Source organism: Silene latifolia, chromosome 11, assembly GCF_048544455.1.
Source record: "Silene latifolia isolate original U9 population chromosome 11, ASM4854445v1, whole genome shotgun sequence".
Lineage (NCBI taxonomy): Eukaryota > Viridiplantae > Streptophyta > Magnoliopsida > Caryophyllales > Caryophyllaceae > Silene > Silene latifolia.
In genome coordinates, this window is record NC_133536.1 from 12519495 (window position 1) to 12532153 (window position 12659).

At 38.5% G+C, this 12659-nt stretch overlaps 2 protein-coding genes across 3 annotated transcripts; both read right to left on the bottom strand.

The window, feature by feature from the left end:
• Nucleotides 1–379: 379 nt before the first annotated feature.
• Nucleotides 380–6679, bottom strand: LOC141611095 (ABC transporter C family member 3-like). The gene is made up of 10 exons (XM_074429509.1): nt 6596–6679; nt 3988–5749; nt 3816–3902; nt 3108–3725; nt 2861–3025; nt 2457–2751; nt 2140–2354; nt 1561–1866; nt 944–1007; nt 380–863 (listed from the first exon to the last, which is right to left on the bottom strand). The coding sequence occupies exons 1-10, from the start codon at nt 6658–6660 to the stop codon at nt 505–507; spliced, it is 3936 nt and encodes a 1311-aa protein (XP_074285610.1). The 5' UTR covers nt 6661–6679; the 3' UTR covers nt 380–504.
• Nucleotides 6309–12325, bottom strand: LOC141611094 (ABC transporter C family member 3-like). 2 transcript variants are annotated; one of them, XM_074429508.1, is made up of 10 exons: nt 12254–12277; nt 9629–12163; nt 9461–9547; nt 8741–9370; nt 8496–8660; nt 8107–8401; nt 7769–7983; nt 7371–7676; nt 7163–7226; nt 6309–7088 (listed from the first exon to the last, which is right to left on the bottom strand). In XM_074429508.1, exons 2-10 carry the CDS (start codon nt 12152–12154, stop codon nt 6727–6729), a joined length of 4650 nt encoding a protein of 1549 aa, XP_074285609.1. In that variant the 5' UTR covers nt 12155–12163; nt 12254–12277; the 3' UTR covers nt 6309–6726. The 2 variants fall into 2 exon arrangements, with proteins under 2 accessions (XP_074285609.1, XP_074285608.1); XM_074429507.1 differs by having other exon boundaries at nt 9629–12325.
• Nucleotides 12326–12659: the final 334 nt, after the last annotated feature.

Consider the following 12659-nt stretch of genomic DNA (forward strand, 5'->3'; position numbering starts at 1 on the left):
CGGAAACTTTACTACAGAATTCGGATTCTAAACCATACAACTGATGGTATAATCTATTAATTGGCTTTCTTCTTTTGCGTTCGGAAAACAAACTCAAAGTCTGTGTTGGGGCCTAGGGGACGGAGATGGAAAGAAAATGTGATTACGGAAAATAGACTCGAATGACCCAAATCGGATAGAGAGACTCAAATGACGCAAGTGGGAAGTACTCGTAAATGGGAAGAACATGTAATTACGGAAAAGAGACTCAAATGACGGAAATGGGAAGAACACAAACACGAAGAGACTCAAATGACGCAAATGAGAAGAACACGTAATTACGGAAAGAGACTAAAATGGGATGAACATGTAATTACTGTTTTTCCGTAACTCCGAGCTCATTACGATGAGCATTGTCTGTCTCAGCTAATATGAACAACAGTTTAAGATACTGAAACTTCATCTGCAACAAAACGGCTAATTAGTTATACAGCAAATTTAATTACTCGCTGATTACGCTGTTAATTAATCTTGATCCTCAGCTCTAGCATTAGACCTAGATGTATACTCAGCAACAAGTTTAGCAAATCCAGAAGAGTGATCTTCAAGTAATCTCAAGGGAGAGTCGCATTCCTCGACAAGCCCTTGACTAAGAAGCACCACCGTATGACTGTCAATAACTGATGTTATCCTATGTGCGATAATAATCACAGTCGAGTCACAGAAGTGTTCCTTTAAGGTCTGCTGGATTAAGTTATCGGTGGCTGTGTCCACGGATGCTGTGGCTTCGTCGAGAACCAGTACTTTGCTTTTCTTGAGAAGTACTCGGCCGAGACATACTAGTTGCCTTTGCCCCATACTCCAGTTTTCTCCATTCTCAGTCACTGGTATCGAGATAGAACGCTTGTGAGAGAAGTTACGGTGGAAAAGCGATCAAGTGAAATGTTGTAGAGAACATACATACCTATTGAATCGAGTTTTCCTTCTTTCTTTCTCACTTCCTCCGCAAGTTGGCATTTTTCGAGTGCCTAAATACAGCATGCAGCAAATTCAAATTCATTCAGTCCAACACGAGAAATTAGAAGAAACGTTTAGAAACATCACTCCCTACAAATACTATCCTACAACCAATTGTATAGTAGCATTGTACAACCGCCTTAGTTATTGAGTTCTTACACAAAGTTGTTAAGCTATTTTACACGTTATTGGGCTATTTTACACAGTTATTGAGCTTAATAATTATTCTGTTAAGCTCAAGAACTTTGTATCATAGCTCGATAACTTTATAACAAAGCTTAACTCCATTGAATAAGTTGTATATACAACCAGTTGTATAATACATTACTGAAAGGTCATTTAGGTCGGATATGGGTTGGTGATTTATGTGAATTAATGGTTATTTCGGCTACAAGTACAGGTCAATTGACTCTATTTCGAGTGTGCTATAATTGAATCATATTCATGTACAAGTCAATATAGGCGAGGCCATTTCTATGTCATTTTGGGTCGGGTTCAGGTCATTCAGGTTGAGTCGTTTAAGAATTTTTCTCGAATAAAAAGCAAGAAAATAAAAAGGATCACCTCCCAAATTTGATCATCAGTGTACTCCTCAAGCGGATCCAAGTTGGTTCGGACAGTCCCTTGGAACATGGTAGGATCTTGAGGGATGATGCTTAAACTAGAGCGTAAATCATGGAGTCCGATTGTCGAAATGTTAATACCATCTATGATTATCTGACCAGCAGCAGGCTCAACAATCCGGAAAAGAGCTTGTATTAATGTTGATTTACCACTTCCTGTCCTCCCTACAATCCCACTCTTTTTTCCTCCCCCAAAAGTGCATGTAATTCCTTTCAGTACAAGTGGCAGGTGCGCCGCATACCGAACCTGCACATTTTAGGTTGAAACATGCACATTTTAAAAAACGAGTCATGTCTGACACTTGACACACACCCGCGTTCTACACCTACAGTTAGTTTGGGTCACTTTTTTACCAAGTTGGCTGGTGTGAATGATAAGGGCTCTCATTTCTTAAACAAGTGGTCAGGGGTTCGATTCCTGACTCATGCGAATGAAAAAGTCAAACTTGGGAAGGGTCAACCCATTAAATTGCCTTCAGATCGCTGATGAAGAAAATAAGTAAATGAGAGCGGAGTTCACCTCAAGGTCTTGAATCTCAACCTCTCCGTTAAACGGCCATGATTTATCTGGCCTGTTTTCGTCTATAACAAGGGGTGGCTCACTAGTTATAGAAGTATACTGAAGAATTCTCTCTACTGATATGATTCTATTCTCCATATTACACAAATTCCGGATCACCAAACCCTGCGAAATGTTCAAACTCAGCCCATATGCCACAACCAGACCTGCAATTCCTGCACAATATGAAGAAAAACATATCAGATTATCAGAATGTTCTTTTGCAGCCAAAACAGCTGTACAAACAGACGCGTGGACTATTTCCGATGATTATATACCTGGATGAATGACTCCGACAGGAAGTGAGATCAAAACTATCAAAGAACAGACAAATATGACCGAAGACAGCAAATCCAGGCGAATGCTCAACCATTGCATTACTGCTGAGCCGTAGAACTTAGGCCGAGAATTTGAATTTATGAGTTCCATACTTGCTTCACAAAATCTGTGTTCTTGATTAAAGCTTCTTATAGTAGTTGCTCCAGATATAGTCTCAGAAAAATGTTGGATTACTGGAGCTTTAGTTACTCCAATAAGTCGGCTAAGTTCCCGAGCTGAAGGTATATAGTATTGCTGCAGAAAAATAGTGAAAGAACAAAATGGTAAACCAGTAAACCAGTAAAGCAATTAAATGTTTCGAGGTTTTTCTTCTGATAAACTGTCACAAGCTCATAAAAATTACCTGGTACCAGAGTGAGATTGCAGTAACAGGAACGAATATCACGAAAACCTCCCACGCGACTTGTGACATCAGTATTATGATTGCTACAAGTTGGATCAATGAGAATGCAAACGAACCAATTTGAGTTGCAATGAATATATCCACTGCAGTTTGATCTGTCGAAACCTGAAACATTTAAGATCCAAAAACTGGTCACGGTATCCATGGGAAATGAAAGTTTTATATACGATCAGAAAAGTATACATACACGATTCAAGATCCGACCACTGGGAGTAGCATCGAAAAATGACATAGGAGCTCGGAAAATGCAGGAATGCATCTTACTGAAAAGTAAAGTTGCAGTCTTGAATGAGACAGTAGCAAGAAGGGTAGATCTGGCTAAGATGCAAGCCGCACTTCCAATAGCCAAGTAACAATAAACGGTTAACAAAGTCTTTGAATTAACAGGCGAGTGCGATTTAGATGAGGCCGGAGTTGCCCAGGCCAACCAATAATTCCCTAAGATCTGAAGAACTGCAAATAAAACCTGACATAATAATATGAAGGGAACCAAAGCTCCTTTGTATACCGCTGTTATGTATTTAATGTACACTGAAATTCCGACTCTCCCCTTTTCCCTCTCTTCTTCTTCCACCAGTTGTCTTGGAACTTCCGGTTTAATGCTCTGATCATCATTGATTTCCCCATCCACAGAGAACCGACTGCTATGTGGGTCATGGGATTCTAGGTCAGATTCGTTGATTGGGATTGGATCAATTGAGGACAAGGCTTGTTCATGAGCTCCTACTAGTTCTATGAAGTCGGTTCCTGAAGCGAGAATGTCATTGTACTTTCCTGCTTGTAATATCATTCCATCCTTCATCACCTATCAAAGGGAACTTGTATCAGAACTATCAGAACCGACTATTTTACATTTCGTATAAAATATGAAGGCATTAAATTAAAGAATTCTGACCAAGATTAAATCAGCAGCAGGCAAGAACTCCACTTGATGGGTGACATATATCACAGTTTTCGACTGTAAAAGCCGAAGCAGACACTCCTATAGCAAATGAACAAGAATCATACATAAAATGACCAAGTGTTCGGAAAATAAGTAGATGAGTATATGTTCTTACAACAAGTACCTTGAACAGATGACTGCCGGTGTGAGCATCAACAGCGCTAAAAGGATCGTCAAACAAATAGATATCAGCATCTTGGTACAAAGCGCGGGCTATCTGAATTCTTTGCTTCTGACCGCCACTTAAATTAATCCCCCTTTCACCAATAACTGTTAAATCGCCGAAGGGCAGAATCTCAAAATCCTTCTTCAAGGCACATGATTCTAATACACTGTCATATCTGCCTTCATCCATCTTGCTACCAAATAGAATGTTATCGACGATTGTGCCACTTTGAATCCATGGTGACTGTGGTACATATGCTGTTGATCCATTCAATCTTAAAATCCCGGAAATCTTTGGCACTTCTCCTAGTAAACACGAGATTAAGGTCGATTTTCCTGAACCAACTGTCCCACACACTGCTACATTCATGCCAATTTGAACCTTAAGGTTGATGTCTTTCAATGTCATCCCTGGTGCTGAAGGATCCCAACTAAAGTTTCCGTCTTCTACCACGACTGCCACCTCAGATTCACCTGTTGGAAGCTTCTCTACAGTATCAGGGTCCAGATCGTCAAGGCAGAGGAACGAGGTGATTCTATCAAGGGACACTTTTGTCTGAACTATCATAGAGACCGTGTCAGGAAGAGAGTAAATGGGTTCCTGAAGAATCTTGAATGTCGCGAGTGCTGATAAAATCTTCCCTGATTCTAGAGGGACTCCTATGAGTACACAAGTGGCGAAACTAGTGACAGATACAAAAGTTGGGGTGATAAAGAAAAGAACTGTTGTTAAAGCAAAAGTATAGAGAAACCTCTTCAACCATTTAGTCTCAGTATTTCTTAACTCGAAAATTTTAGACAGGAATTTCATTTCCCAAGCCTGTAACTTCAAAATCCGCATGTTCTTCAAAATCTCGGATGTAGTCTTCATCCTCATGTCCTTAGACTCCATTAATTTCTTTTGATACCTCTTTATAAAGGTTGATAAAGGGTAATTAGCCAGCATTACGACTACTGTCGCGATAAATGAAGCAATTGATGCCATGCCCAAACTCTGATACAGAATCACCATGGCTATTCCAACCTGCAAGATGACCATCCATGGATCATGCAAATACCAACTAAACTCACCAACCCTATCAGCATCAACCGCCAACAAATTAATCATCTCCCCGCTCGTTTGACCTTGCTTTGACCGACACGACAATGTCAACCCCTTTCTATAGATTCTCTCCATAAGCACTGATTTTGCTCTAACCCCAAGCACTTGAAGCCTAAAAAACCTATGCCTTTGAGCAACACACTCCACAATTTTCGCAACAAAAAATCCCGAAACCAAAACCCATCCTTCATGCTTAAAGTTTCTCTTCCCATTAAGGTATTGAACAAAGTTGTTTATAAGATATGGACCCACATAAGAAGACAATGCATACAAGAGACAGAACAATGCAGTCCATAAAATATCTGCCCTGGTTGTAAAGATCAAAGATTTCACAAGATGAATCGTCGTCACCTTCTTTTCTTTACCCTGATGACCATTCACTGCAGAATCCAAATAGTTACTGAAAATCACATAAGATTCATTAACATCATCTCTACCCGAAAGACGAGGAATGTCTTTAAGATCCAAGGGTTTCTTATAACCCTTGGTGATTAAAGAACCTACCCATGAAAATGTTAAAGTACTGAAGAATCCAGCTTTCAGAAATGGACTCATTGTTTCAGTTTCCATGTTGTTAGAATAATGAAGACAGAAGACTAGTTTTCTCCTGAAAATCACCCTAAATACCTCAGGAATATAAGGATATATCAGTTTCATAAAGACCATGCATGTTTTTCATGAATTATCAAACCAAATTGTGGAATTTGACTAATGTTGGTTTGTAGTAAGTCAAAAGAAACAAGTGGAGACCAAGAAATGATAACGTCAAAGGGGAAATGTACTCGTGTCATTTTGTGTTCATACGTGTTGAGTGACAGAGTACATTTCTGAGTGAAATTATGATCACCCTTTTCTTTTGACGGAAATATTAGTTTCAGAAATAAAAGGTCATATGACATCTACAAAAGATATTAAAATAAAAATACATATCTATATAAAGTGAATGTAAATCAACCTATTTAAAACAAAATTAGAATAAGATGCAATTAATTACCTTCTTCAACAAAGATATAATCCTTTTCCTTAATTGTCACAATAGCATTAATGACATGGACTGATAAAATTAGAATAAGATGCAATTAATTAACCTGCCATTTTATGTTTTATGTTCTTCTTTGTAGTAACTAGTCATTACATTTTATTCAAAAGAAAACATATAAAAGTAGGCTAATAAGTTCAAAAATAAAACGTAAATAATTGTTCGAGATGAAGTATATTAAAACTAGTCCAAAAAAGGTCCAACAAAGAATACACTTGCTTAAAAATAAAACAGGAGCGATTTCACATGTACATATTTTCACAAGCGATAAAATCACCATTTATTTACCGAAACAGGTAAATAAAAACTTGCTTAAAAATAAAAACAGTTAAGACCGTCATGCTCAATATGATACCAATATAATAAACTTGTATGTTTCGAGGAATGCATCTCCTCAGTAGAATTTGGACAGGATCGATCACTTACAAAAGGGGCTTGCAGTCTGTCTTCAAAATAGCCAATCTTATTGAATAGGCATGAGTCCTCGACATTGGACATTTACATCCAATTTTTCGTCATCATCTCTTTTGAATCTTGCAGCTTAAGTTCAATGAACTTTAGCCAGATACTTTCTCTACACGAGAATTTCCCCTTGACGCATACTCAGCAACAAGTTTTGAGAAAGACGATGACTTGTTGTCTAGCAACCTTGAGGGGGTATCACATTCCTCGACAAGTCCGTGGCTTAAGAGCAACACCATATCACTATCAATAACTGATGTGATCCTGTGTGCAATAATAATCACTGTCGAATCTGAGAAATGTTCCCTTAATGTTTGTTGAATAAGATTATCGGTTGCAGTGTCGACTGATGCTGTGGCTTCATCGAGAACCAGTACTTTGCTTCTCTTAAGAAGCACCCGGCCTAGGCACACTAGCTGCCTCTGGCCCATACTCCAATTCTCACCATTTTCCGAAACTGCAGTTCAGAATGTGAACATGTATCAGGAAAAGATTACATTCACCAGAAATTGAAGTAGTTACGAAACCAACCTATTGAATCAAGCTTTCCGTCTTTCTTTCTGACTTCGTCCCCAAGCTGACACTTGTCAAGGGCCTAAAGCAATCACAACTTTCATTAGCTACATGAAAAATACAATTACTATATTGCTCAGACTTGAGTTTTAAGTGTCGGACACAGTGTGTCAGAGGGTTAAACACCGCTAATTTGTCAAAAAAAATGCTGGCAAAAAAATGTTACCTCCCATATTTGATCATCACTGTACTCTTCAAGCGGATCCAAGTTGGTCCGGACAGTCCCTTCAAACATAGTCGGATCCTGTGGGATGATACTTAATCTGGATCGTAAATCGTGTAGCCCAATTGAACATATGTTAATCCCATCCAACATAATCTGTCCAGCAGCAGGCTCAACAATGCGAAACAGTGCCTGAATGAGGGTCGATTTACCACTGCCAGTTCTTCCTACGATGCCAGTCTTTTTTCCTCCGTAGAAGGTACATGAAATACCCTTTAACACAAGCGGCATATGTGGAGCATAACGAACCTGAATTCATTTTTACTCGTAAACTAAGCATTAACTCTGATTTTGTTAATATAAAGCTTAACAAAAATGAAAATAAACAGAGTGAAGTTAACCTTAAGGTCTCTAATTTCGAGTTGTCCATGAGAAAGCCAGGATGTGTCTGGCCTATTCTCTTCGACAACAAGTGGAGGCTCACTTGATATAGAGGTGTATTGAAGGATTCTCTCAACTGATATGATTTTATTCTCCATATTGCATAAATTCCGCATCACCCAGCCTTGTATCATGTTCAGATTGAGTCCATATGTGACAGAGAGACCAGCAATTCCTGAATAAAAATATAAATTTAGGTTGGGTCATTTGAGTCGAGTCAGTTTTGCCACGTCTAGTAATTAGCAGTGGGGTTTCATGACAATATTAATTAATGTAGTACCGCTTGGATCTGACATACCAGGGTCAATCAATCCGACTGGAAAGGATACAAGAAAGATCAGTGAAAAGGCAAATGTAATTGACGACAACAAGTCCAAGCGAAGGCAAAGCCATTCCATTGCGGCAGCAGAGTAAAACTTTGGTCTTGAATATCCACTAATAAGCTCAATACTTGTTTTACAGAATCTTGATTCCTGATTGAAGCTCCGAATTGTTGTTGCTCCTGATATAGTCTCAGCAAAGTGCTGGATCACTGGAGCTTTAGTAATTCCACTCAATCGACAAAGTTCTCGTGCTGATGGTAAATAATGTTGCTGCATGAAAAAATGAACAAAATTAAGTTACCTCAAGGGAACGTTGGAAGGCCGTTCTAAAGCAGATGACAAGTCTCAAGGTCATTCTAATTACCTGGTACCACACGCAGATTGCAGTGACAGGTATGAAAATTACGAAAACCTGCCAGGCGACTTGTGACATCACCACAATAATTCCCAACAGTTGAATCAAAGAGAACGCAAATGCACCAACTTGAGTCGGAATAGTCATATCAACAGCACTTTGATCTGTAGATGCCTGAATCACATACACCAAAATTTAGCAGATTAACTACTAAGGAATGCATGAGAAAGGAGGATCAAGGGAAGTGTACATACCCGGTTTAAGATCCGCCCACTTGGGGTAGCATCAAAAAACGACATTGGAGCACGAAAGATGCACGAGTGCATCTTACTGAAAAGAACATTCGCAGTCTTGTATGCTGCGGTCACAAGTAGGGTTGCCCTTGCAAGGATACAAAAGGCACTTCCAATGGCTAAACCGACATAAACTAACAGCAGAGTTTTACCATCCACAGCGGGTTTAGCATCAGCTGAGACAGGGGTTGCCCAAGCCATCCAATAGTTACTTAAGATTTGAAGAACCTGAAACAGAATCTGAGAGAATAATATGAAGGGCACCAAAGCTCCCCCATATGCTGTTGTGATAAACTTCCAATAAACCGAAAGTCCAACTCTGCCTTTCTCCCTCTCTTCATCTTGCACAAGTTGGGCTTCAGGCAGAACTACATCATCGGCTTTTCCTCTGTCAGAAGTAATGGTTTCATCCTTTAAGGATTTATCATCACTATGAGACATATGAACTACCGGCTTTTCTGTTTCAGGCTCAACTGCATCAAGGGCAGACAAGGCTTGTTCATGTGCTCCAACAAGTTCCATGAAGTCGGTTCCTAAAGCGAGTATATCATTGTATTTTCCGGCTTGCAATATCCTCCCTTCTTTCATGACCTTAATATCACAAGTTTCGATTGATTAAATAGGTACACACAAATAATATGCAACATTATGACAAAGCAAAACGTTTTTGCGATTTCTCACCAAGATCAGGTCTGCAGTAGGCAAGAATTCAACTTGGTGTGTGACATATACTACAGTCTTGGACTTTAAAAGCTCAAGCAGACACTCCTGTGATCAAGAAACCCGTCAACAACAAATAATTTGACAGAAATGATCAAGCCGGTAAGATTAAGCATACTAAAAGAATACCTTAAACAGATGACTGCCAGTGTGAGCATCAACGGCACTAAAAGGATCATCAAATAGATATATGTCCGCGTCTTGGTACATAGCACGCGCAATTTGTATCCTTTGTTTCTGACCACCACTCAAATTAATACCTCTCTCGCCAATAATAGTCTGGTCTCCGAAAGACAAAATCTCCAAATCCTTCTTCAATGAACATGCTTCTAAGACCTTATCATATCTTTCATGATCCATTTCCTGGCCGAACAAAATGTTATCGACTATCTTGCCACTCTGAATCCAAGGGGATTGTGGAACATATGCAGTTGATCCACTCATTCTTAGAAATCCAGAAATCTTCGGTACTTCTCCCAGTATACATGACAGTAAGGTTGATTTCCCTGAACCAACTGTACCACAAACTGCTACCCTCATGCCATGGTGAACTTTAAGATTAATGTCCTTCAATGTCGGACTTGGGACAGATGGGTCCCAGCTAAAGTTTCCCTCAGATATCTCAACTGCAACTTCAGAGTCGACTTTAGGTAGTCTTTCTACAGTTTTCGGGTCTAAGTCATCAAGGCAGAGAAAAGAGGCAATTCTATCAAGCGAAACTTTTGTCTGAATTATCATAGAGATTGTGTCAGGAAGATCGTAAATAGGCTCCTGAAGAATCCTGAACGTAGCAAGAGCCGATAAAATCTTGCCCGATTCAAGAGGAATGCCCATAAGCATACATGTACCGAAAGTCACCACCGAGACAAATGTTGGGGTACCCCAGAAAACAAATGTTGTTATTGCTTGAGCATACAGAAACTTCTTTAACCATCCAGTCTCCACATTCCTTAGCTCAATAATTTTCGACAGGAATTTCAACTCCCAAGCCTGAAGCTTAAGTATCCTCATATTCTTCAAAATCTCGGACGTAGCTTTCATTCTCCTATCCTTACATTCCATTAGGGTCTGCTGATACTTCTCCCCTAAGGTTGCTAAGGGATAATTGACTAGCATGATGACAATAGTAGCAACTAACGCGGCAATTGAAGCAAGACCGAGACTTTTATACAAAAGTAACAATGCTAGTACTATTTTTACAATCACCATCCAAGGATCATGAATATACCAAGCAAAATCACCTACCCTCTCCGCATCAACAGACATTAGATTGATCATTTCCCCACTAGTATGACCTTGCTTTGATAGACCAGACAGCGTCAATGACTTCTTATAAATGGTCTCAATAAGCACGGCTTTTGCCCTCACACCAATCACTTGAAGCCTAAATAACCAATGCCTCTTAGCAAAGGATTCTACAAGCTTGGCAACAAAAAAAGCCGAAACTAAGACAAAACCTTCATTCTTAAACACCCTCCTACCATTAAGGTATTGAACAAAGGTCTCAATAAGGTACGGACCGACATAAGACGCTAAGGTATTCAACAAACAAAGTATACCAGTCAATAGGATATTCACCCAAGTGGTAGAAATCAAGGATTTTACAAGCTTCAAAGTTGTCACCTTATCACTACCCTCCTTAGGAGACTCCATAAACTTCTTAAAAACCTCATATGACTCCTCAACATCGTCTTTACCCGAAAGCGGAGGAACATCCTCAAGATCTAAGGTTTTCTTATAACCCTTGGTGATCAATGATCCTACCCAACTGAATGTCACACTACTAAATACACTAGCATTCGAATAAATTCCGTCTCTTTCACTATTAAAACTATTTCTTAATTCTACAATACCATTACCATTAACATTCAAAAGGGGCTCTAGAACATTACTATCCTCCCTAATTACCTTCCAAAAAATCGTGCTCGAACAAAACAAAATCCCGGATATAACATACACAAAATCCGATACCAAAACTTGAATTGGCAAACAGTTTTTACCACATTGAACTATATCAATGACCAAACAGTAACAAGAGAAAACAAGGTAAAACCCCCACCAAATTCTCAGTAAAACAGGAAATTTTACTGCATATGAATGGTGAAATTTACTGTGCAAATAAACAGACATAATCAACCAAGTAAACACCTGAGTTGCTAAATCGAAAAGGGTTACTAATTTATCATCTGACCAACCAGAATCATACCAATAAAAATAATTAATTCCAAATAGAATTAGATTATATGAAGAAAGGAATAATGAAGAAAACAAAACAGAGTTATAACACCAAAAGTTTCTAACTTTGTGAATTTTGTAAACTTTGTGATGTTCATGAACATTTCTTAGAAAATATTGACATAACCATGAAATTATAACACCAAAAAACAAAATTGAGTGTATTAAAATTGATGATTCTCTTAAAAAGATTGGATTTTTAAGAAAATTAAGAACTGGGTATTGTTTAACAGTGATTAAAGAGAGGATTTGTGAAAAACCCATTAATTTTTCCATGGTTTTTGAATGATTTCTGAAAATTCTGGCAGAAAACAAGTTGATGTTGTGTTTTTGTTTTCTGAAGGTTAGAAAGTTCAAAAATTTGTGGGGAATGGGAATGTAGAACAAGGTTAATGTACGATAAATACTTGTGTCTTTCATGAGGACGTCCTTCATACACTCAAGGAGGACCACCATGCTCCTCATTTTCATCTTGGTCCTCCTTCTTTGAGTGTAAGGAGAACGTCCTCCGATGACGACACAAGTATTTTCCGTGAATGCACATTGCACAGCAGTCAAAATTTGGACAGTTAGCAATGAGACAGTGAGTGAAGCATGATTTCGATTTTCCAAATAAATAGGCGTACTTTATGTCTTTACTTATTGTCGTTAATGCGTCAATGGATTAACAATTTACTAGTGATGATTATAGTATATAGGTATATTGATAATTTATACCTCAAACTCTTTTTCAAACTTTATTCTTGGATAATTTTTTTCAAAACTTATACCTACTTTTCCTATTTATCCCATAATATATACCTTAATCCGAATTCCGTTAAAAAACTAACAGATTTTGTAATACTAAATGTTAAGTTGCCATGTTTGTTTCTCTTCTTCCAAGTATACCCTTCTTCAACATCTAGCAACCATTTTATTCATCCAT